Here is a 25,964-nt window from a genome sequence, read left to right as displayed (position 1 = left end):
GAGTGAAAATGCAGTTGTAGATTCTGTTCAGCTCAGGTTAAATTTACAGAACATGTGGGTAATATTTGTGGGACTGAGTTGTTCTCCTGTGAAAGATGAGAAAACTGGCATGAAGCTTGAGACAGGTGAGAAAATATCTGATTATTCCTCTAAGGTGATATTAGGGTAAATACCATATAAAATTATTCCAGTGAGCCAATCCCTCAGATTTTATGTTTTACATTAAGGCGAAAGTAAGGAAGGCATCTTTCAAAGGAGGTAAACTGATAAGAGGATGCATGAGGGTAAAAGCTGAGCCTGATTTTCCTGGTTGCATCAGCATGCTTGGAATAACAGGTCTGACCTTTGGGTTTTGATGTAACAGTTTTGGGATCTTTGTTTGAGGGTTCTGGACCTGCCATTAACCAGACTCCACTGGTAAAAGTGCGTGTTTAGGGAGGAGGATTTAGATTAGAGGCTAGAAATGAGACTGGTTTAAAAGGATGTGGTTTGGTGGAGCTCTTTAAATGGGGCAAGAAGAGAGAGAGAAATGAGTTTTGGTTCTAACAAGGAGATGCACTGAGCCAGGGCAGCGGGGACTAGAGCCAGGGAAATTTGGGGATTTGTATGAGCAGATGCAGAAGATATGAAGAGGCTCTGTTGTGGTATTTTGGCAGTTGGGACCTCAGGAGGAACCAGGGCCTTTGGTGGTTGTTGTGGAGATCAAACCAAAGGATCGAAATGGTCCCTTCTACCTTTCAAATCCAGAATTGAAGTTAAGAGGAGGAAATAAAGCATATTAATTACATGGCAGGAATGTTCTGACAGTGAGATCTATCAGGCAGTGGAGTAGATGCTTAAAAGCCACCTCTTGGGACTTCTGAAACCTGTCTCTGTGAAATGAATGTCTCACAGGGAGCAATTCTTCACTGGCAAAGGTTGGACTCGATGACCTTAACAGGTCTCTTTCTCCTTTCTCTTTTATTAACTTTTTTCTTTTTTTAATTCTTTGTCTTTCCTGCTAAGCCCATGTTGCTGCTCCACAGTCCATTTTGTGAGGGGTGGATAACCAGGGATGTGAGTTTTGGCACTGGGACTTCTTGGGCAGTTCTTCAATCAATCCCCAGCTGCCCTTGGAGCCTCTTGTAGGTTTGAGCCTCATCACAAGTCCAGCAGTTGTTATTTAACAGCGACCCAGAACAAAGCCCTTGTGCTGAGCATCCCAGGATGCTGGATTAAGCCAGAGTATCCCTCAAAGCCAGGGCTGGGGGTAGCCAGTCCCTAAGCCATCACCGCCACACGGAGATTTGGCTTCCGTAGTGTCTGATCTCAAAAGAGAAGCTGTAATGAGCTGAGGGCATTCATCCCAGCAATGGGATTGCAGGTTTGATCTTTATAGGGAGTATAAAGCCTAAAGCAGCTTCATTCTGGGGTTTGAACACTAACCAATTAAGCAGGGAGAAGAACTGTGTCCCAGAACAGGCAGAATATCCTTTTAGGATGTGCCAAAAGTGTGTTGAAATCTTTAGCTGGTATTTTTTGCTGCTGGTTGGTAGGAGATAATGGCACCAACAATACCAAGGGCTATTTGTGTTTCATGGTTGGAGGAATGGGAAGGGAAAGGCCAAGACTTCCTCCTAAATGAATAAAGACATTAAAACCTCTGAGAGGAGGGAAACAGGAGGATCTTGGAGAGCCCCAAGGAAAGAAGAAATGGGAAAAGAACATCACCTCTAAAAGTGATATCTCCATTTGATGAACAGGAGATGTGGGGTGGGGAGGTGAGATTTTCCCCTCCTTTCATCTGAGAGAGAGAAAACAATTCTAAGTTTGATTCTGAGGGGTACAGATGAAGTAGGGTTTACTTGGAATTTGCTTCCTCTGATCTCTTTGCAATCCTTTGTAGCCATATTCTAAAACTTAGGTTTTATAAATTAATATCTTTGTTTGACTGGTTTGAGTTAAAAATTATTTCAGCCATTGGTAGGATACAAGGCCTCCTGTTCCTACAGGCATGATAACTTTGGGATGAGGGCACTGGAGCTCAGCAGAAACACCCAATTTCCACATTTTGGGGTTGTTTCAGAAGTGCCAGACTGTTCTTGTGCTGAGCTCTCAGGGCTGTGCAGGAAACACCTTCTGGTGACCTTCAGGAGCCAGGCAAGTTCTTTGACAGCAGCAAAATCTTGAGGAAAACAGTCCTGACATTCTGTGAGTAATTTCCAACATTCATCCCAAAATAGAGTTCAAGTGGTTTTCCACATAGGAAGACTCTGCCATGTTCTTTTCAAGACTACAAAAGAAAACAAAACCCTCCTGTAATGAATTGGTTCCACTCCAGGTTGTTGCAAATGCAAGATCTTTGCAGGATTTAGTCCTCTTGGATGCTATTTATTTGTCAAAACACAGATATTTAATGCTGCTTAAGATCCCCTTGAAACATCAGGAAAGACATATGGCTTTTGTTGTAGTCATGGAATACCTGAAGTAGCACTAGGTAGAGTTTTTGGACAAGAAAAGAAAAATCTTGCTGTCATTCTTTTAGGCTTCTCTGCCTGTTACTTGTCTTAGATGTAGGTCTTAAAGGCAGGGATTGTGTTTGGGTCTGTTTGGATGCCAAGCAAGAAAATTGCCCCTGGATTTTGGGAAGGAAAAGGATTAAGTATATTGCAAAATTTATTTTTCTTATTCTAAATCCAGAGAAGAAAAATAGAGAAGAATTGTAAACTCTCTCTCTCTGAAGTTCAGAGCAAATGAACTGATAGGTTTTAATATTTCAAAAATACCTGAAACATTAAAGAGTTATAAACTTTTCAGAAATACCCCATATGAAATAGTAAGCTTTAGCAAAATGTGCTAAATATTTTAATACAGGAAATAGAATGCTTTCATATTTTTACAATTTCAACCCCCATTTTTTAGGATTGCTTAGGAGACAAGACATGCATTAACAACAACACTTCCCCAGCAAACAAGGCACCTTTTGAACAAATTGGAACTTACAAAAGCAAATAGGAAAAAAACCTTTCTTGATAAATTCCCATTGATTGGATTTCTGATGCTTAAGGAATACTCTTGGATGCTTCAGTGCAGTCTGTTATACTGTCCACAGAACTTTTCAGGAGTTCATTACAACCATTTGGTTAGTTCAGGATTAATGAATATTCTCCAAAAGTCAGGGCTTTGAGAGAAACAGATTTAATGTCTGTCATGGTTTTAATGCTTAAAGGACTCCTGTCTAAAATTGCTAAACCGAAATATTTCAGCTGACTCTGGACTTAAGTGACAGTTCATAAAACTTTTCTTAGCATTTTTTGCCTGGGTTTAGAATAAGAAAATCTAATTTTTTATCACACTGAATCACTTAGGTTGGGAAAAAACCTCCAAGATCATTGAGTCCAACCTGTGACTGATCCCCACCTTGTAACTCAGACTAGAGCACTGAGTGCCACATCCAGACCTTCCCTGGACACCTCCCAAGGATGGGGACTCCACCACATCCCAGGGCATTGCATTAACAACCCTTTCCACGAAAAAAAAAATTCTTCCAGATGTTCACACCACTTGTTCTTTAAATAAACCTTAAAACAGCTGCTCCCATTACAATTTTTACCTCATCCATGGAGGCAGACTTGGACCACATCTCAAGTCATACTCAGCTACATAAAGCAAGGTGGGAGATCCCAGTTCCCACCTGTTCCCCAGGAGCCCTCCAAGCTGTGTCAAAGTTTCCTCAAAAACTGTTTCTGGGTTTCAAACTAATGATAGGTATTAAGTTGTCTTAACATATATCTTCTTGGTAAAAGTTTTGTGCCACATTCTGAACTGTGAACCATGTTCTAGATCTCCCAGAAGAAAAGTCTATGCTTGTATTTAATCCTTGTCATCTCCTATGTCATCTCCTTCTGGACAGAGCCCTTTGATCCCAAAGACCATCCTGGTGCTCAGGGCACAAAGGATGCTCAGGGCACATTTTGCTCACACAAAGTAAAGGGGGCTGAAGGAGCTGCGTGGAGACCTAATAATCCTCAAAAAGGATGCAGCTAAAGAGAGGCTTGGGTGCATGTCAGGAGCCAAAGGATCATGGAATGGTTTGGTTGGAATGGGTGCACATCAGGAGCCCAAGGATCATGGAATGGTTTGGGTTGGAAAGGACATTAAAGTAACTTTAGTTCCACAGGCAGGCACACCTCCTGCAATGGCATCTCTCAGCAGTTAAAATGCGCTCAGTGTCAGTGGTGTTTGGGCTGCTTTGGGTTATTTTTTCTCTCCTGTCTTGCAGCCTCTCTGGCCATTCTCTGTGGTCTGACACATTCTTCTGCCAGCTGCCAAGAGGACAGAGCCACCTTCATTGAGTGTGACATCCAAGTCCTGGTGGGCACCTCCCAGCAGAGAGGATCTGTGTCCTACTTCTACATCTGTGGGGACACCCCGCCCCAGGGACATTTTGCTGGACTCCTCGCCAGGTTAGTGCTGTGTCTCTCCATCAGCCCAGTGGATCCATCCACAAAATACATCCTCCCATGGCTTTCCACCTTTTGTAGAGTTGTTCCAAATGATGGACTGAAGGAACAAAATCTCAGTTCTCACACTGATGCCAATAGAGCTGTTTAGCCTTGAGACCACTAGAGAGCTCTGCTGGGTAGTGGAATTCATTCCCTGTGCCTATCAAAGCATCTCCAGCCGCCCCCTCCTTCCCTCCTGCCTTTTTAAAGTGTTTGAGAGACATCAGAAAATCCATCTCGTAAACAGCCTGCTTTGTTCCTTCTTAGGTTTTAATATTTATCTTCTGATCCAAAGCAACATCTGGTGGATGCCAATGGGAAAAAAGATTAGGCATTATGAAAAGCAGAAGTCTTCTTTTTTCTGTTGTTTTCTCTTTTTTTTCCTTCTATTTTTTTTTCTTCTTTCCCCACCCCCCTCTGCCTTTCTCCAAGCATTTTCATGAGTAAAAAGTCAAGGAGTAAATTCAGCAGGGCGTGCAAGGGTGGTTATGCTTTGCAAATCCAAGGCTGAGCTGTCCAGGAGTATAACTTGGAACTCTTGTCTTTGATGGAGCAGTGAGGATTTATTCCTGCTGAGCACTTCTAAGGATAAGTGGGATGTCTGAGTTAAGGAATAAACAGGTGAATGATTAAAGATTTGGTTTGGAAGGGATGTCAAACGTTTTCTTGTTCCAGCCCCATGGGCCGGGACACCTTCCACTATCCCAGGTTGCTCCAAACCCCATCCAGCCTGGCCTTGGACACTTCCAGGGATCCAGGAGCAGCCACAGCTTCTCTGGGCACCCTGTGCTAGGGCTTCACCACCCTCACAGGGTGGAATTTCTTCCTAATCTCTAATCTAAATCTCCCCTCCTTCAATTTGGAGCCACTTCTCCTTGTCCTATCACTCCACACCCTTGTGAAAAGTTCCTCTCCAGGCTTCTTGTAACTCCCCTTTAGATACTGGAACAAGCTGAATGAAACTTTCCAGAAGTTATTTAGTAAACAGATAATTAGAACAGCATTGTAATGCACTGCCCATGATTTGCTGTTCGTGGTGAACAAACTTCTGGCTGCTGCATCTGGCCACAGTCCAGGTATTTCAGTGAAGTTGCAGAGATATGATCCTCATCCTGACCTGGTCCTTGCATCATACTTGGTGTTGATTCACCAGAAGGAGCTTTGGATAACCTGAATTGAGGGGAAAAAAATCCCAACTGGCATTTACTGTACAAAGACAGCAAGACATGAATTCCACAGATTTTTAAACTTGTTAAAAAATATAAAAATAGAAGTTTCCAACTAAAATTAATTAAAAAAAAAAAAGTTTACACAGTTGTGACGCCTCTCTGTGGGTCCGTCACTTCTTCCTCATCAGTTTTTTAAATTTGATCTAGCCTGGGCTTTATAAGAAAATTCTTCCAAGTTTTGAGAAAACCAGTGTTAGGCAGAAAGAAACTTTCCTGCTGAGGAGACAGAGAGCAGAATTCTGTACAACTGGAAAAAGCCACACTGTGCATTGGTAATGTCCTGTAACATCCCAGGAAATGGAGAGGACAGATCTTTTGAAGAAGACAAAAGTAAGGAGACTTATAAGGGAAAAAAAGTGAAATTGAATTAATTTAATCAGTTCTACTGCTCCCAGAACGACTTATTTCAAATCAAGAAACTCCAGGAGCCTTCCCTTGTCTGGTTGAACTTTACTTTGCTTTTCCTCACATCAGTGTAAGCCCAATCCAAAAAACCAACAAACTTGAGAGGGACAGGACAACTCCATGTGTTTCTTTTTTGCTTATTTTTTCCTGGATATCAAAATTGTGCTCTGCTCTGCTCTTCACTGATTAAAAAAATGCATCTTCAATTATATACTACTACTACTATTTATTATTATTATTATTATTATTATTATTATTATTATTATTATTATTACTACTACTACTACTACTACTACTACTACTATTACTATTATTATTACTATTATTATTACTATTATTACTATTATTTTCTTTCTCCTTTTCTTGGTTTGGGCTGCTACTGTGCAGAAAGTCACAAAGTCCTTTTACTGTCTGTTGGCTTATTGTTTTCACTGTGGTTTTTAGTCCAATTTCACTGTGAATGCTCCAGAGACAGGGTTTATTATTCCTTCTGGGAATCCTATCAGGGTGAGATTTCTGAATCAAATCAATCAACTTTGTTTACCTACTATTTTTCCATTTTCCCCACTTCTTCAGCATCTTTCTTATTGTCTTAACTTTTCACCCCATTGTGCTCATGCTTATATTTTAGTTGAAAATTAAAACTTGTCTGGATATTTTTTTTTCTATTGAGTTCATTTCTAAATTAAAGGGAAGTTTATTTCTTGCTAAAGGGAAGTAGGGGAAAGTAGTTTTTTTTGTTTTCAAAAAAGTTTCCTGATTTGAGGAATCTTAGAAAAAATAGAAGGAAAAAATGTGAGGTTTGAATAATATAAATTAACTTATGTCAGAACTTCTGCAAACTTTTTTCCACATTTCAGTTCAGAAAAATATTTAATTTTAAAGTATTAATGGAATTTGCAAGAAAGTCTCAGAAAATTTAAATGTTTCCACCAGAAAAGAACTATTTTGAGGATTCCTGAAATAATACATATTGATCATTACAATTATTAATAATAAAAGTATATATAAATTTTAGCTATGTGCAAATGTTCAAGGTTAAGACATTTGTCCCAGGATGGGGACAAAACTACTGAAGTAATTCCTGGCTTAAGTGCACATTGACTCTCTCCTATTTTTCTTACTAATTTTATAGAATCACAGAATAGTTTGGGTTAGAAAGGACCTTAAGTCTCATCTCATTCCACCCCCTGCCACAGACAAGGGCACTTTCCACCATCCCAGGTTGCTCCAAGTCCCACTCAACCTCACCTTGGACACTTCCAGGGTTGGGGCAGCCACCTGGACAATGTTTTTCAGTGGTTTAAATAATATTTTCTTTATGTAGTTTGTACCACAGCCTATCCTTTATCTGCTTATAATGGCAAAAGCATATTCCTTAAAAGAGTTGTAAGTTTTGTCATTAACAATTCTTTTGTCAAGCTACATTCCTGAATTCCATTTAATAATTCACTCCTTTTCTTGCATTTTCTTTAAACATTGCAATTTGGTTAAGAGAGTTTCAGAATGTGCTTGTATAAGGATAGAAAGGAACTGGTTCTTCTTGCAAGCAAAATGTATTTACTTTTTGCAAAAAAAAACCCCAAAAACCTGTGAAAATCACTCAAAGGTCCTTGTATTGACTTGAATGTTTGGGAAATTGTGTCCATGCCCTGCATCCAGCTGACCACCACCCCCTTCTGCCTTTAAAGCTGTTGGTTATTTCAAAGATGCAGTTTTTTCTTGCAGCTTTAAAAAGTACTTTGCAGTACTTTTCAGCCCAGTCCACTGAATTATTGTACAGGATAAGATCAATTCTCAAAGTGTTGCTATCAAAAGCAAGCACAGATCCCCAAGGCTAGCTTTTGATTATTGATACAACAGAGGAAAAAGTTTATTTAAATATAAAAAAATAAAAATTTGCTTTTAAAAGGGTTCAGCAACTTGCAAAGGCTTTTCTCCCCCTATTTTTTAGTATTGTTGTTTCTAATGTGGTTGATTCCTTTACCACTGTAACCCCGAATAAGGGCACCAAAGCAAACAGGTTTTTTCTAAATGCAGGTCAGAGCAGGGCTTTGTTTGCAGAGTGAGCTGCTGCATCCAGCAGGGGAGTTTTAAATCTTCAGGCTCATCAAACCACTCTGATCATCACCCTCCCAACAAAGCTCTGAGTCCTGGCTTTCAAAATGGGTCAGTTTTGGGAGAGCTTTGGGCCAAGGAGGTGCTTCACTCCCTCTGCTCCTCTCTCATGAGACCCCACCTGGAACAGGGTCCAGCTTTGGGCTCCCCAGTGCAGGAAGGACATGGAGAGGTTGGGGTGAGTCCAGAGGAAGCAGGATGATGATGAGGATGAGGATGATGATGATGATGATGATGATGATGATGATGATCAGAGGGATGGAGCAGCTCTGCTGTGAGGAAAGGCTGGGAAAATTTGGATTGCTCAGCCTGGAGAAGATGAGGCTGTAGGAAGAACTTAGAACACCTTTCAATGCCTAAAGGAACTCCATGAGATTTGGAGAGGGACTTTGAACAAGGGCTTGGAGCAACAGGGGAATGGTTTCAGACTGACAGAAGGCAGGTTTTTGAGAGTTATTAGGAAGGAATTGTTCTGTGTGAGGGTGATGAGGCCCTAGCACAGAGTGCCCAGAGAAGCTGTGGCTGCCCCTGGATCCCTGGAAGTGTCCAAGGCCAGGCTGGGTGGGAGGTGGGAGGTAGAAGGTGTCTCTGCCCATGGTAGGGGGATGGAATTGGATGGTCTTTAAAATCCTTCCAGTTTAAACCATTATGGGGTTCTGATCCCAGAGACACCTTACCTGTTAAAATCCTGTTATATGGGATTTTCAGGAATCTGAAGGCCTCTTAAAATCCTGATCCTGCCTATCTGATCCTCTGTTTTGTTGAGTAAATCACTCTGTGAACTCTGCCCTTTCTTATCTGTTCAGAAAAGCTGTGTAATTTCTGTTTTGCTAGTTGTTGTGTTGCTGTAACTCCTCTCCTTTCTCCTCGCCTTCCTACATCTTGCCTGTGTGAATCTGATGGTGGGCTGGGGAGGAGAGGAACAAGTAGCAATGGCCAAGAGTCACAGAATTAGGTTGGAAAAGACCTCTGGGATCATCAAGTCCAAACATTAACCCTGCACCACACTTTGCTCACCATTAAACCATATGTTGAATCCTATATCTCCCCACAATGAAACACTACCAAAATCAGCAACTGTCAGCAGCAAAACCAAGGGAAAAAATGTTTCTCTCCCACCCTGTTTTCTATTTCTTCTTCCCCCTGTGCAAGGGGAGGCTTTAGAGCAAATGTCTGCTGGTATAACTGGCACATATATCGAATCTCCTTAGTCTGGGCTGTTAAGTAAGTTTAATTAATTTACTAAGTTAATGTTCCAATGTTAGCAACAAAGCATCATTGCAATCAGCTGGGTAGCAGGAATTGGAACCCCTAAATGAGCTCATTTTTTCACAGTTGGAATTAGGGACCAGTTAGCCAGTTGTGTGGTTTTTCCAATTTCTCCCCTTGCCCTAGGGGAGTTGCAAGTTATTCATTCCCCATTGCTAAGTGTGAGTAAGATGGGGAGGGGGGAGACACAAACCAACCCTGCTCCTTGTAGGAGTCCATCTTTGCTCCCAACACTGCTGATTCCCTCCCTGTTGTCTGCACTTATCTGCCTGCCTTGGTCCTAGACTGGCATTTGTTCCCGTTTGTGATGGTTTGGGGAAGGAGAAAAGCATCACTGAGAGATATTTACTGCATGTGTTTTCATCCTGAGTGTGTGCAGATAAAGGGGGGAAAAACAAATAAACAATAAAAGAATGGAAACAAAATTACCGAAATTTGCAAAGTTTGACAAATGTTGGCCAGGAGTTGCCACAAGCTAATGGCTTTCAATGATTAATAAGAGTAAAAATAATTGCATTTCATTAAGATTGATGACACCCCATTTAACCTCCCTTCTCGTTTCAGCCCTAAAGTGGAAAGAGATGAAGTTCTCATCTATAATAGCTCCTGTAACATTACCATGGAAACTGAGGCAGAGATGGAGTGTGAGGGAGCTAATCAGCCAATTACTGCCAAGATTACTGAGATATGGAAAAACTGGGGCCAGAACACTCAGGTATAATCAAATCTTTTTTACAGACTGATTCAAACAGCTTAAAATTAAATTTGTAATATTGTGTACATTTAAAGGGGGGCAAGAAAAAAAACAATTTAGGCTGAGCAGCAGCAATATATAATATTAAATGCTTTCTAACTTTGAATAGCAGTTCTAATGCAGCACAGCTGAATTAATGATTAACTATGGCTAATCATGTATTTTATGAGACATAAATGAGCTTTACCTTATTTTCTGAGCAATCTATGTATTTTTTAACACTCTCTCCTTTTTTTTTTTAATATAAATTCAATTTTCTTATAAAAGTGTTCTTTTCTGTTGAGCAGAAATTTTAGCCATGAGGTACAGTTCCAGCTCTCTGGCAGAGACTTAGCATTCAGTGCAGCCTTGGTTATATTTGATTTTTGCTGCTTTTCAGTAGCTGAAGGAAAACGGGACAGTGTTCCCAGTACTATCTGTGGGTATTGCAAGAAAAGAAGATACATGCTAAGAGTTCATCACCAAAAACTATAATCCTGGACCAGCATAAATTTTAAGACTTGATAGGTAAAAATGTCATTGCTAATCTGAAATGTCCTGTTAGAGTCCTCACAGTTTTGCAGAGGGGGTATTTAGCCACCTGTAAGAAGAAATTTAGAGGGGTTGGATATTTTTTGAACACTAATTATCCCTTCTTCATTCTCCTTTCCTAAAGGAGAAGCTCCTGAGATGTGGTGGTGATCTCCTGAATACAGGAACGTGTGAGTGGGGATAGTTACACACCTGACTTAGTAAAAAAATAATATTAAATAAACTTTTCAAACAGTCTTTTAGCACAGTTTAGGAAAATGAAGTTCATTTGCTTAGCATCAATGTTAAAGCTACCACAGTAATTTTAAAATCTATCTGCAAAGGGATTTCCTGTGTTTAAGGACTTTAAATTTAACTTGCCATCTCAAAAAGTAGCTGCATTGTCCTGGCAGAGTAATTGTCGTGCATTTCTAGTGTTGAATTCTGTATTTAGTTTTATATATCTGATCTATTTGGGAGTCTCTGAATACTTGGAAATATACCTAACATGAATATTGCTATTGGAGTGGAGTATCCTAAATTACAATTCCTTGCTTTTGTTAAGCCTCTCCTTGGTTTGTGAAGGAATGTCAGATGTAGAATGTTATCTATTAAGGTTCATTTGCTCATCAGCCTTGTTAGTTATAGTTAGTTATGTTGGCTAAGGAGAAATACAGCCCTCAAAAATTGCTGGTTGGTGACTGCAGGATTGAAGGGAAGTGCCCAGGCAAGTAAAAGATCAAATGGTAACTCCTCCTTACATTCCTGTTTTCCTTCCCAAATGGGATAAGGGCATCCCTAGAGCCCCAGAGCCTGTGCTGCAGCACAGAGGGATGTTCTCCTCTGCTCTCTGTGATCTGGGCAGTGTCACAACTCCTGCAGCCTCACTAATGGCAGGATGACAGCTTGTCCTGTGACTCAGGTGGGAGCAAGAGGAGGAAGAAGCTGTGAGGTTTGCTCCTGCTGTATTTTTTTTTTTCTGCTCAGAGTAAGGAAAACCAAGGAAGTCCTAAGTGTCCAGAATGAACAAATTCATTCAGAGCAGGATGAAAACAGCAGCACTTTAGATCTGGGATTTGCTGCTGCTTAATGAACCCAGTGGGCATTCAGAATCATTTTATCCCTCTTCCCAAAACTGGCTTGGGTGAGCAGAGGTGGATGGGTGGGGAGTTCAGATAAATGGCTTCAATTTTGGTCCCTTCCTGGCTGACAGCATCCCGTTAAGATTTATGAGCTGGTGCAGCGCATGCATGCTTCACTGTGGAGGTTTAAATCATGTCATGTGAACTGGCCTTACCTTTCCAGTGGAAAAAATGGTCCCCAGGTTCAGCACTAAGCAGTGAAATGCATTAATAGCACCACGTGCCTTAGGATAATGGTGCTATTAGCAGGCAGCACAACTCTGTGTACAAGTAATGGGGCTGCATCTCTTTATGAAATAACATCTGGCACTTCTCTTGCATGCTCATGCAAGGATCTCAAAACATTCCATAAAAAAGGGGCCTGATCCTGTTCTCAGCACAGCTACACTGCTCAGTGGTTTGTTTTCTGACTCCTCTGCTGCCAGTTGAAGGATGCCCAGGCAGGCCAAGAACCAAGCCCAGTTCTTGGGTGCTGTGGGAGGGTTGTTCAGAGGTGATTTGATGATGATGGTAGAGCAGGATTAGCTTCAGGATGGCATTGGAAGTGAAAATGTAGAAAGGCTGACAGAGGCTGATGACATGGAATGGATGGGTACTGGCAACAAGAGAGAACAGCCTTGGTTGAGAGCACAAAATAATAAATAGATAAATAAACAAACAAACAAATAAATAAATAAAAATGTAAAATATTGGTTCTGAGAACTTGAGCCTGAGAGGTACAAATAGTAACATCACCAAACCTGCCAGAGTTCAAGCAACATTTAGACAACATTGTTAGGCACCGGTTAGGGGTCTTAGGGCTGTTTCCTGCAGAACCAGGAGCTGGCCTTGATGATCTTTGTGGGTTTCTTGAAATTCAGGATATTCTGTGATATGCCTACTATTCTATGACACAGTTTTTAGGGAATTTTTTCATCAGTTCTATTATTTAAACAGCTGCATTTTCTGGTAGGCACTGCAAAATCCATCACTCAATTTTTGTACTTTAAACTGTGGTCTCTGAGCTGTTGCTTGCATGAATCATAGAATCCTAAAACCAGGAAAAAACCACCAGAAACATCAGGTGCATGGTTACAGTCAAGGATGTGCTCAGATCTGAATCTAGAGGACACCCAGAATTTCATGGGGTTTCAAGGTGCTACCTGGAGATCTGTGATTTTTGCTGCAGACTTCATGAAATTTCAGTTCAATTTGGATTTTTCCTCATGTCTGGTCTGTGTGCCACCACCCCCCAAGAATAATTTTTATGATTTTCATTAGAAACTGATTTAAGCTCTTGCCTCACTTTGTGTTTGAAGTGTTTTGCCCTGTATGATTTAATTAGGTCACAAGAAACAAGCAGCAGGCCTCTGCCCCACTGTTGCATTCAGCATCATTAGTGTTTGTAACTTGCTCTGTTATTATCTAAGAAGAGTTGCACAATTATTTTTATTTCAGTATATAATGCAATTTAGCCTACTAAAAAGAGAGGGAGGGCAAAAAAAAAGAGCCCCAGCACTGATTGTATATCCCACAGGACTTAATTAGTTCACAGCTTCAAGAATGCACTGGATAATGGGAAGACATGAATTAAATAATAAAAGGGAAAAGAAAAGTTCTAATGCTCACTCAGTACCTGTCCACTTCCACCTTGGCTGCATAATGAGACGTCAGCTCTGGTGACACTGATGAGATGTGCAAAACACCCCAAAAAACACAAGGAGTGGATGCTCATGGGAGGGTTTGACCAGGCTGTGATGGCTCTGAACCCATTCAGCTTAGTGAGCCTTCCCATTATTATTCCAGATCGCTGGACCAGACCTAATCATGATGCAAACATGCTGCTGGAGCAGCTCTTCCCTGCTCCCACTCCCCCTCCTCTGCTGGCCCACATGGCTGATGGAATATTTGGCAGAGGGCCGATGATTCCGTGTATTTAGTCAGCCCTAGGGAAGCTGAGCTGGTATCCCAGTGAATTCCCTGCAACCCAGCCCTCAAGGGATCCCTGTTGGTGGGTAGGGGGTTAATAAAAAATAATTTGCCAGATAAAAATGCCGTCCTGGATTATGGCTCTGCCTGGGTGAGCTGTGCTGCCTTGAGTTTGTTTTTAACAGGTCTTGAGACTTAAGGGGTGGCTTAGAGTATTGAGAATCTGTGAATTCTTAGCCTGGTGACTGATACAGGGATAATTGCTTTGTTCACTTCTCATGAAAGAAAAATATAAACCCCCACAATGTCTGTGTCTCAGATATGTACAGCCACCTCAAATATCCTTCTATTCAACTTCCACTTAATATAATCAGGACTAGATCTTCAAATCCCTTGGATTCCTCTGCAGGTCTTAGAATCATTCCTTTCCTTCTTTTTTAGCCTTTTTCCCCCTACTTACCATCTCTCTTGGTGCCCAAGTATTTGGAGGTAAAGGAAGCAATGGAATGGTTTCAACTGGTTGAGATATTTGGTGATTTACAAAGGTGGCAAAACCCAGGCAGATTTCAGGGGGCATGGAAGGATCTTTGCAGCCCAGAGCACTCAGGGCATAAAGGATTGTTACTCACAGCAGGACAGATGCAAGGTCACAGATTGGTTTGGGTTGGAAGGGACATTTAAAGATCATCTCATTCCAACCCCCTGCCATGGACAGGGACAGTTCTTGGGCATGTTCTCCATCTGTGAGGGTCACAAGTGATGGGAAGTGTCTCTTCTCTTTTCCTCTCACTTTTGAGCTGTCCTCATGTTGTGTGGATGTCTGATGGGTGAATTTTTGGGGGTGAAGGGCTCATACTTGGCAGTCCATGAGGAAAACCACCACAGCAGGCTGAGGGTGGTAAGGCAGGGCAGGGATCTTAGAGTCACAGAAAGGTTTGGGTTGGAAAGGATCTTAAAAACATCATCTAGTCCCGATTCCCCATGGGCAGAGACATCTTCCACTAAATCAGATTGCTCCAAGCCCATCCAGCCTGGCCTTGAACGCTGCCAGGAATGGGGAAGGAACAGAGCAGATTCCAGTTTGATATGGAATTTATTTGGAGTGGACTAATAAAACAGCTGTTCTGTTTTATTCTCTTCTCCCCTTGAAGAACTATGGTGCAATAGATATTTAATTCCTGTGTATCCATTTAGAGAGTACAAACCCAGAACACCTTATCTTGCCATGGGGATCACAACTTGCTGAGGTTTGGGAATAGTTTCATTGGATTTATTAGCAAGTATCCTGATAGAACCTGACTTTATGTTGTCTCGGGCTGTGAGTAGAGTTCTTGGGTCCTTTGCAACCAGCCAAAAATAGCCATGTCACACAGGATGAGATATCAGAAGTAGGACTAGTTTAAAAATACAATATTTTACAAAAATATTTTGTGTATTTTTTCATAAATATCCACTTTTAACAGCCCAGCAAGCCCACCCTTGCATTTCCAAATTCCCTGTTTTCTTAACTTGATATCTTGGTCACCGTATTATTTTCAGACGGAGGTGAGGAGTGCAATAAAACCCACCAGACCCTCACAGAAAAGAAGTGGAACAGTCCATTAAAAAAACAAACAAACAAACAAAAAAAAAAACCAACAATAAAAAACCCAAAAAACTAATAAAAATCAAGCCACAAAACCAGTCTTGGGGTGTGGAGGCTGCTGGAGCAGAGAGGTACCATCTGCAAGGTTGTTAAGTTGTAGGGAACCAAGATGGGCTCCCCAGTAACCACAGGCAATGTGAAGAGATAAATGGTTGACCCGAGCCCGTGTCAGGCAAGGATTGATGCCACTATCAGCCCCAGTGACTTTGCAATGATTTCTTAAAAAATCTCTGATAGACTGTGTTATCTAGTTACTGGCATGAGGGCAATGGCCTGGAGGCAGCAGGGAGGAGGGGGGAGGAAGAAGGAAAGGAGGAGAGAGAGAGAGAAAGGGAAAAAAAAAAAGGTCATTCCAGGAGGACAATCTCTGTTGGACTAAATGAGAAAATAAGGGCCTTGTGCTGGAAGGAGAGGTAAATAAATAAATAAATAATAGGTAAAAGGGGCTCCTAGGAAAGGATAAGCAAAATTGCTTCTCTTTGGTTGTTTTTGTTTTTTGTGGGGTTTTTTTTGTTTTTTTTTTTTTTTTTTTTTTTTTTTTTTTAATTCTTTCTTCGTTTCTTTTTTTTTTTTTTTTTTAATGGGTTCAGCCTTGGGCTTCAATGGGAAATTTAGGAGTTGGGCTTGTGGTGTGGTTTTATTTTCCCTTAACTTTTTGCTTCCCGATTTGAGGTTTAACTGTTTCCTCTCCTGCTGTCAGATGAAAAATGAGCTTTCTTTTTTTTTGTCCCCCACATTGTGAAAAGCCTCTTCTTTTTATTTTCAATCCCACCGTCTTTCTAATGTCTCTGAGGAGATTACTTCCTGAATGGTAAGTGGCTTTCCAGGGAACACTCTTCTCCCCACCACTCACAGAGCTGCACTGAGAGGTGCATTGGAACCTATCCCCAGGATATCCTAGGGTGGAATTCCATAATGCCCAGGATTGGACACCAGTCCCTGTAATCCCAAGCACCTCAAAGCATTTCCATATGCATTTAAACAAATCTGTGTGAAATCAGAATTGAACACCTCATAGTTTAATGAGAGCTGTTTTCCTTTTCCTGCTTCCATTTCTCCCTGCTCCCAAGCTTTAATAGAAACAGATTTGGAGTGAAAAGCACGATTTTGGAAGTAGTGCTGCAGGGAACAGAAAGAAAATCTTTTCCTTCCTGTGCAAAAGGAAGGCTCCAATACATGTCAGGAGGGTGTGGGGAATCTCCTGAGCAACTGTGGCCGTGTGTCCTCTCCTCTTGCTCCCAGGTGCTTGCACAGAGTGTTGCTGCCACTTTTCTATTTAATTATGACAAAAAACTCTAATTGACTCCTTTGGCAATTCAGCATTTTGGAGGGGGAAGGATTGTCTGTGTTTGGAACCATGTCTTGGTCTTGGATTTGGTCTCACAGAATGGTTTGGGTTGGAAAGGTCCTTAAAGATGTAGATCCTTCCATCAGACTGGGTGTCTCGAAGCCCTGTTCAGGCTGGCTTTGTCTCCTTGGGGGAAGGGAATGGGAATTTTGGATGCCTGGGACTGTGCTTGGGCTCTGGGTGAAATTGGAGGAAGCCTCGTGCTTTCTTCAGCTGCCCATCCTGAATTTAATGGGAAAAGGGATGAGCAACCTAGAAACACGCCTAGCTCAGGCTTGTTCTGCATTGGAGCATGGCTTAACAGACCTCAAGGTCTTGTGTTGTAGTTGAGAAGGAGACAATACAAAGCAACACACTCCATTTTCAGAAGGCTTCAAACTGATTTTATTATAGCATGTATGCTTTTCATACATTCTTACAAAACTCATAAGTTTTCACTTTACTCATTGATCATGAAAGACAAAGTGCTCATTGGAATAGGCAGTTGCAGGTTTCTCTTCCTTATCCTTCTTTCTTTCTTGGTTTCTATGTCAACAACCTTGATAGAAAATTTTCAGGGGTAAACATGGATCCTCTTATCAAACTTCTCTCTGGCTCACAGAAGTCACTGTAAAACCTCTTCCACAGTCTTGTCCCTCATGTGGTGTGATGTGGGATAAAGATGAGGCCTTTCAGGCCTTTGTGTCACTAACAGAGGACTCTGTCACCCTCTGACTGTGTCCTCCCCCCAGTCCCACCCAGAGTGGCACTGTGGCCTGGATGCTCCACACGGTGTTTTCTGTGTACCAGAGCCATTGGCTGACCTACAACCCCTTCCCAAATATTCCCGGGGTCTGGCTCAGCACCCAACAAGGACTGGGGGAACCTCTACTGAATTTTGGGAGACTTCAGTGGCATAGTCTTGGCCAGAGTGGGATCATTTAATGGGTTCTTGCTGTGGTTGGGCCTTGGATGTAGCTCTAAAGTTCTGAGTCTGGTGCCTGGCCTGTCCTCTGCCCATGAGGGCCAGATCAGGGGTCCCACCCCATCCACAAGAAGTGAGAAGAAGCCTTAGATAAAGTGTGTGGGAAGGGAACACAGTTATTATTTACTTTGAAAAAAAAATCAATCCTGAGAATAACAAAAGCCTGAACATTTGATCTTTTAGCAAACCGTTGGTAGTGATGGAGATAAAATCATCTTGCATCATGATTTCTTCTGTGCACAGAGTTTAGAGTAGGAATAGAGAAAGGACAAATAGTATTTGTTGTTCAGGGATTTTTTAAAAGATTTTTTTATGGTTTTGTTACTGTTGGTGCTATCACTACATTTAGCATAGACTAAAAATGTGAACTAGGTGTACAGCTAGAGGAAAAACCAAATATAAAGTAGGGAGATTTCAGTCCAGAGAGTGTTTATTAATAACTTAAAAAATTGCTGTAGCAGGAGGGAAAAACAGAGCTCTTTGCCATGATGAATCTACTAGAGGCTTCCCCCTCTTAACCCTCTCTAAGGAAAGGGTTAATTTGCTGTGGTTGCCAGTAAAAGCAAGCTGTTTGCGTGATGAGCCTCTAATAGCCGGGTGATAGACTGGCTTAACAACTGCTCTCTAAATGCTGGGTACCACCCCCTGATTAGCAGCTCCCTAAGTGGAAGCCCCTGGTGTCCAATCTGTCCTGGTGAATTGCTGCAGAGCAAAGGATTTCATTAAGGGATTGCGGGGGCACCTCCTAAAAATCAGCAAATAATTACGCTGGGGAGGAGAGGAGGGGACTGGGAGCTCTGTGGTCCCCGTGAAGAAAAGCAGACTGCCAGGGCAGGGGAGCATCAGGTGAAGTGGGTACTATAAACACTTATGCTGGGTCTTCTCAATAAAGCTCAGTTTAGCCCCTGTCTATGACTTAAACAAAATATTCCTGGTCAGCTCCCTGGGTGGTGGAGGGCTGGGAGCTGTTAGCTCATATTTAGTTAAATTTCAAATGTCAGAGCTCGTTAGTTGTGATTTTAGCCAAAGACAGTTTGTGAGGAGCTGGGTAAATTTGAACTTCCTCGAATAAAATTGAGGAAAGAGATTGCTGTTTTGCTTATTGGTTTATTTTCCTGCTTTCACACATCTTCTCTGGGTCTGGGATTCTGATCAAGGGTCAGGCTCAGCTTCACCCACTCAGGGGTCACTGTGCTCTCTCTTTCACACACACTCTCTTGCTCTTTCATTCTCAAATTCATCTTTATTTGCAGTTTTTCCTCCTTCCTTCACCTGTGTTTGGTGAGTAGAAGATGCATTTTTTGCTTTCAGTGTTGAAGGGAGCTTTTCCCTGAGATCACCAGTAAACCCAGCAAGGCAGCACAGATAATTCTGTGGTAGATTTAGGTAAGATATTTGGGAGAAATCCTTCTCTGTGAGGGTGAGGAGACCCTGGCACAGGTTCTTAGGGAAGCTTTGGCTACCCCATCCCTGGAAATGTTCAACACCAGATTGAATGGGGCTTGGAGCAACCTAGTCTAGTCAAAGGTGTCCTTTCCTCTGGCAGACAGTTAGATCTAAATGGTCTTTAAGGCCCTTTCTTGCCCAAACAAATCTGTGATTGCATGATTCTCTGGAAGGAATTGGTTCAGAAGAAATTGAGCAGTCAGTGTTGCTCTGCAGTGACTTTTTGGGAGCCCTGTGAGTCAGGGCATGGAGCCACTGAGCTAAAAGTGTGGCTTCAAAGCTGAAATGGCCAGACAGTGCTGCAGAAATTGAGTTTTTTCCATGCTGAAAGGACTGTAGATTCTGGCCCCAAGCCAGTGCTCAATTTCAGGTCTGGAGGAGGGAGTTTCTGGGTTGTCAGGTACATGAGGATTTGAATACAGATACCATGGGTAACAATTCTGGGTGGGTTTCTCCAGATGGTGATAGCTGGCATTTCCACTTTTACGTACATCCTCTCTTGTGTGTGTACACTGGGATGGCATCCAACTCTCCAAAACAAAATTCACCCTTGGAATATTACTCAGCACACATCTGCATCCTTTAGCATTTGTATGAATTCAGATACTGGAGTAAGGATGAGCCAGCAGGGATCCTTGGGTGGAAGGACCCTGGGTTTCATATCCTGCCAAATGATTCACAGGCAGACAAGGGTGTGTGTGGGAGGCAGAGAATGAAGGCCATGGAGAGTATTATTGCAGGGCATCTGTATTCCCAACAAAGATGAGCTGTTACAGCCCTGTTACAGACAGAGGGATGTTTTTACAGCTCAAACAGCAGCAGTTTGTGCTTTCAACTCAAAGGCTGCTCAGTTCAGAGGGCAGTGTGTTGGTGGGGAGGTTCTCTCTCATGATAGGCTCTCATCTTGTCGGATTTGAATGAAGTTTGGGCTAAAACCTCCTGAAATGACAAGAGCAGTTACTGTCCCATGATGTGTGTGATGCTCTCTTCAGTGGAGGAGTTCTCATTCAGGCCAACTGGTTCAAAGTGCACTGAATTAACTTCAGCTGCCTTCTGGATTCTGTTGTGAGGCTGTCTGCACCCCTGAAATTGTCTTTCACATGCCACTGTAAGCTCAAACTACTGAAAAAAAATAAATAGATGGAAGTACTGTTCCATCAAGAATAAGTTCTAATTTTAGCTATATAAAATAAATGTATTAAAGCAAACATATCTGCTGCAGACATGTTCTCATTTTGAAGCCGTCTTGTGGTGGGAATGTTCTCCCCTCTTTGTGCAGCTACTTGTGCAGTAGGGAGGGAGGCTTTATCTGGATTTATCAGAGTTAAAGAGACACCCCTGACTTCAGGAAAATGGCATGGGTGTTGCCAGTGTTCTAAATGCCACTCAGTGCTCAGATTCCCATTAGGAACTGGCAAATTGAGCTTGGAATGACAGGGCAAAAGTGGCCTTTGCTGGGGTGTGACATTGTCCTTGCCCCCATAACCTGGTGATACCCTGCTACTTCTGTGACCTTTTCTGTACCAGTCCCATCCTCACCTTTTTACCTTTGTGGCAGCTAAGTGTTTTTGATGATGACAATAAAGATACCATGAAGCACTTTTATTCTTGGTTGCCCCATCTGGGCCTGTGCGTTTGATCCGAAGGGCCGGCGTTCCAGTCAGATTGCGCTATCAGATGGAGCTGGCTCTATTTCCTGCATTACTCTTCCTGGCTGTACCACATTATGCAATTATGTTTGCATTTAAACCTGAGCACTTACCTGTAATGATGCTGTGGCTCAGTACACGATACATTAGGGCAGCAGATAATGCACACAGATAGGCTGAGGGCAGCATGTTGTTGATGTGCTAAAGCTAAACAGGACACCAAGTTTGAAAGAGGGCTCTGAAAGCTTGCAGCCTGGGGAAGAGCTGCTCCAAAAGATCACATTGCTGAAATAGCAGCTGTGAAGGGTGAGATTCTCCACCTGAGGGGCAGGTGTGGGGTTATTTCCATTTCAAAGTCAGACACCAGCACTGTCGGTTGTCACTACAGGACACGAAACAACGCGGTGTGCACACACAGCACTGCTCTCAGGGTGAAGAGAAGGGAAGTTTGTTTTCTGACTCTAACATTTATAGTTTTTTAAAAGAGAGAGTGGATTGGAGGGTGAAAGTGCCACCTCTCCAATGATACTGGACAAACTAACAGTTTATCAAATTTCTCTTCTTTTATAAAAGAATGCAAAACAATTAGTTATTTACAGAAAGTGTGTGAGAAAGTTTGCTACAAGAATGTAAACGTCAGAAGGCTTAGAAAATCTTTAAAAATTAGGGCAACAGTTGGTCGCTGCCACAACTTCTGCAGGAGCAGGAAAGCCTTGGTGGCTGCTGAGAGTCCCAAATCTTGCATCCCTGTAGCATTGTGTGAGAGGAAATGATTCTTTCAAGATTTAAAGGAAGCTTATATGAAGGCTGGAGATGAACTTTTCACAAGGGCATGGAGTAATAGGACAAGGGGTAATTGCCTTAAGCTGAAAGTCTTTTAGATTAGATATTGTGAAAAAATTCTTTGCTAAAGGGTGGGGAGGCCCTGGCACAGGTTTCCCAGAGTATCTGTTGCTGCTCAATCCCTGGCAGTGTCCAAGGCCAGGCTGGACAGGGTTTGGAGCAACCTGGGAGGTGGAAGGTGTCCCTGCCCATGGCAAGGGGTGGAACAGGATGAGCTTTAAGGACCCTTCCAATTCAAACCTTTCCAGTTTTATGATGAACCTTTGAGAAGTAACCATGTCTCTACTGCTGGCCAAGCCCTTTGCACCTCATTGCACCTGAAGTCATCCCTGTGATGCAGTGAATTATAATAATATATAATATAAGATATGAATGCTGCTGCTCTGCATTGGATCCTACCCTGGGTAGATGGTCATGCCCAGTAATAATCAACGGCCCTAACTCTTGGGCTGACGAGATGTGGATGCAATTAAGGCAGAATCAACATTTGTCCTTGGATTTTGTGGTTTTGCTGTCTGGTTGCTGTATTTTCTGCATAGGACAGACCAAGCTGTAGCCTAAACACAGTTTGCTCTCTTCCAAACACTTTTCAGTCTATGCCTGGTAAATCACTCTGAACCCCCTGTAAGCAAACCAATGGAGATGGTTTGTGTATAAACTCACCTGTATTCCCAATACTTCCATGGGATCTGTGGGAAACTCCAAGGCTGGATCCCATACCAGTGCTCTGACCTTCACAGCTGACTCTAAAACACAAGGAGTTCCACCTCAAATTGAGGAAGAGCTTCTTTACACTGAGGGTGTCAGAGCACTGGAACAGCTGCTCAGGGAGGGTGTGGAGTTCCCTCTCTGGAGATATTCCAAACCCACCTGGAGGTGTTCCTGTGTCACCTGCTCCAGATGATCTCCAGAGGTCTCTTCCATCCCAAACATCTCTGTTATTCTGTTTATCTTCCTGCCTGATCAAAAAAAAAGCCATCATCAGCTCTCCCTGGCACTGTTGGGTGGATGAGCCTCACTCCTCCCACCCCATTTACTGTAGCACTCATTCAGGAATCCTGCTTGCTGACACATAAGGACATAATTTGGTTACTTTTCCTGCAGGTGGTCGGCAAATTTGTTGAGCTAATCTTTGCATTTGCAATATTTGCTCTGAGATTAGTAAGTGTAACTCAAGCTCATTCAATTGGGAGACAATATTTGCACAGTGCAAAGGCTGACACAGTCACCAGGCTTGGTTATCCTGCTTGTGTAAACAACTTGGTGCAGTAATTTTCTCATTACCATTAAATTGCTGTTTTTAATTCATCTCAGAAGCCTCCACAGTTTGAGAAATGGCTGGTTTAGAGAGATGTGTAAATTATATGTGCCCTTTAACAGTGCTCTGGAAAGGAAAACCCAGTCCTGTTGTATCTAAACTGGAAGGTTGCACTAAATTCTTCTATGTGTTTACACTGAGGATTTTCAGCAAGTTGGGCTTAAAACTCTGCACTAGCATAGTTTCCACTATAGTAAATAATCAGTCTCTGGTAACTATGCTGTAAATGAACATTGTAAAGATTCTTGTGAATTAACAAGGAGTTATAAGAAAATACACATTCTGTGAAACAAGGCTCTTCATGTGCTCCACAACAGTTCCTCTGCTTTCCAGGGTGTTTTCTTTAATATCTGAAATTGAGATTTCTGATTTTAGGCTCACACTCCCACCATGACCCTGAGAGACCTAAGAACAGCACTTTGTTTTCATGTGTGGTAAAGAGACAGGGACCTCCCCAGAGTTCTCATGATTTGTTTAATTATGGAGTGGAGTTTAATAATAGAGTTAATAGTGGTCATATCCCTGCATTATTTGGTATTTTACATTGAATTTGGTTGAGTTTCATTGCATGTGTGTACAAAGATGGCTCATCTATACCTGGGATATGCCCCCTGACAACAATGATGATGTCTTTTCAGTATCCTCTCCATAAAAGCACCATTAGATTTAACTAATCCTCTGTGTCCTTAATTAAATACTTCTGGAGCAAGGAGCCTTACCCTCTGTGCTTCAAAATTGCAGTGATTACTCCCCTGCTGAATAAAGCTTTTTTTTTTTTTTTTTTTTTTTAGTGGCATTGCTGGTTTTGTTTGGGATTTTTTTTTTTTTTTTTTTTTAACAGGAATTAAGCTTTTTCTCATGCCATTGTCCAGTTGCAAACTGGCTTGAGACTGACTTGTGCCATGGCCTCTGACCTCCAAAACTGCCCACTCATTTTTTTCCTGAGCTAATCAGCTCGATGAACTATTTACAGTTGACTTTTGGGTCTTCTCACTGCTTCTGCGGCTGCCCCTGTCTGAGTAATTAATGATGCTGTGGCTTGTTTATGGTCTTGAGTTACTAATGCTCTTGGCTGCAAATGCATTTTTACCTCTGGGACGTGCCAGTTTCCTGGTTCTAGTCCCACCTCACCAGCCCAGGTCAATTTTTTGTGTGTAAACAGATTTATCCTCTAATAGTTTGGGAGAGACTAGAGTCATTCATCAGTCCCATAGAGAACATGCCCAGCCAGATTCTTCCCTTCTTGTGCCTGTGCAACTCAGCAGAAGTCAGAAAGATTTCTGCAGGACAGCTAAAATTAAAAGATAAATAAGAAAAAGGAAAAATAATCCTTTATTTTCAACTCAGGGTACAAGCAGTCTCAGTTAAAAATAAAGGTATTGGAAAGTGCGTCACATATCCAGCCATGAGCCCAGCCCTGATCCTTGCTGTATCAATGCTTTGGGAGTAATTAAAGAGGGACCTGGTGGGATAATCCCACCTGCATTTTAAAGCTGGAGTAGTGGGTAAAATGAAGTAACAGGACAGCAGATGATGCAGACAGTGATAAAAATATCAGCTGGTGGCCTTGGAAATGGTTTGTTGGGTTGTGTTCCAGGCTTGCCTCTCCCAGGCAGTCATGTCAAGAATGCCAATTCATAAAGGAAAACTGAGGTTTCTCTGTTTTAGCCTCTCCATGCAGGTATATTCAGAAGCACTCTGCTCATTTCCATGCTTGGTTTATTCATAGCTACAGTTCCTTCCAGGCTTCTTGGGAATAATATTGTCTTTTGGCATAAATGATTAATTTTTTCACAGCATATAGTTCTCTAGATATTTTGCTTTCTCTGTTTTTTCTATTTTCTTTGGTTTTTGTTTGTTTTTATTAATTTGTTTTTTGAATGTGTCTAAGGCTATGTCCTTAGTGATTCATGATTTGAGCACAACAATTTCTGCCATTTTTGGAAACTTTTATTTCAGAAACCAGAAGAAGACAGTCCCATTATCTCTCTCCCTTTGTTGCCCAGTTTGGTTACCAGTGTCTGCTAGGGTTATCCATGGATGGGATTTTTGGGGTGTCCTTAGCAGGGCCAGGAGTTGGACTCCATGATCCTTGTGGGACCCTTCCAACTCTGGATATTCCATGATCCTATGAAATGAAAGTGATAAAGGTGAATGTGGTTCTCTCACTGGGAAGATGGAAGTAGACTTTCCATTTCAAACTTTTCCAGGGGTTCTCCTTTCTCTCTTACTTTCTTCTCCCTCACATCCAGCTTAAAAATGTCTCAATCAATGGCAAACTTGGAGCATTGTAGTGATGTGCACATCGATAAAAGTCCCTTATGGTGCTGCTGAGCACATTTTAGGATCCACTAGACTCCTTTGGCATTCTGATTTCCTAAGAACTCAGTCCAGCTAACTTAAAGATTTGAAGGCAGCTTCTCTGGAATTGCTGGATGGATGTGGATGTGCAAGAGAAACACTACATAATAATGGTAATTCTTAATCTCTGGCTTCTCTCTTTTTTTTTTTTTTTTTTTTCTTTTTTTTTTTTTTTTGTGAAAATTCACTTTTGGAATGTGCAGGGCGGGTTTTACCTAAAGAAGTGTTCCCAGTGTGCTGGTTTGCATGCAGCTCTTTCCTGGCTGGTGTTTGCACCTGTAATGATCATTAGGTGGTACCTTCTGTCCTGAGACTTCTTGGAGAAGCCTTGGGAAATTCAGCCTTAAAAATCATATAATAATTTACATTGGAATAGAATAAATTACATTGGGAAAGATCTCCAAAATCATTGGGTCTGACCATTCCCCCTGCACTGCCAGGGCCACCACCATGCTGTGTCCCCAAGTGCCACATCTATGTGTTTTCTGAACAAAAATTCTGAACTTCCAGAAATTATGATCCTACCACTTCCCTGATCAGCCTGTTCCTTGACCATCTTCAGTCTGGCCAT

General features: G+C 42.0%; 1 protein-coding gene across 1 annotated transcript in view; it reads left to right on the top strand.

Moving 5' to 3' along the window:
• Positions 1–25,964, top strand: part of PKHD1 (PKHD1 ciliary IPT domain containing fibrocystin/polyductin) — a 238,734-nt gene that overhangs the window by 46,435 nt on the left and 166,335 nt on the right. Inside the window, exons 33-34 of the mRNA XM_063153146.1 lie at positions 4,262–4,445; positions 10,070–10,220. Coding sequence (XP_063009216.1) covers positions 4,262–4,445; positions 10,070–10,220 — 335 coding nt within the window. The remainder of the gene's footprint in view (positions 1–4,261; positions 4,446–10,069; positions 10,221–25,964) is intronic.

Source organism: Melospiza melodia, chromosome 3 (genome assembly GCF_035770615.1).
Source record: "Melospiza melodia melodia isolate bMelMel2 chromosome 3, bMelMel2.pri, whole genome shotgun sequence".
In the NCBI taxonomy this organism is placed as follows: domain Eukaryota; kingdom Metazoa; phylum Chordata; class Aves; order Passeriformes; family Passerellidae; genus Melospiza; species Melospiza melodia.
Note: the sequence above shows the minus strand (reverse complement) of the source record. Positions and strands in the feature narration are given on the sequence as shown.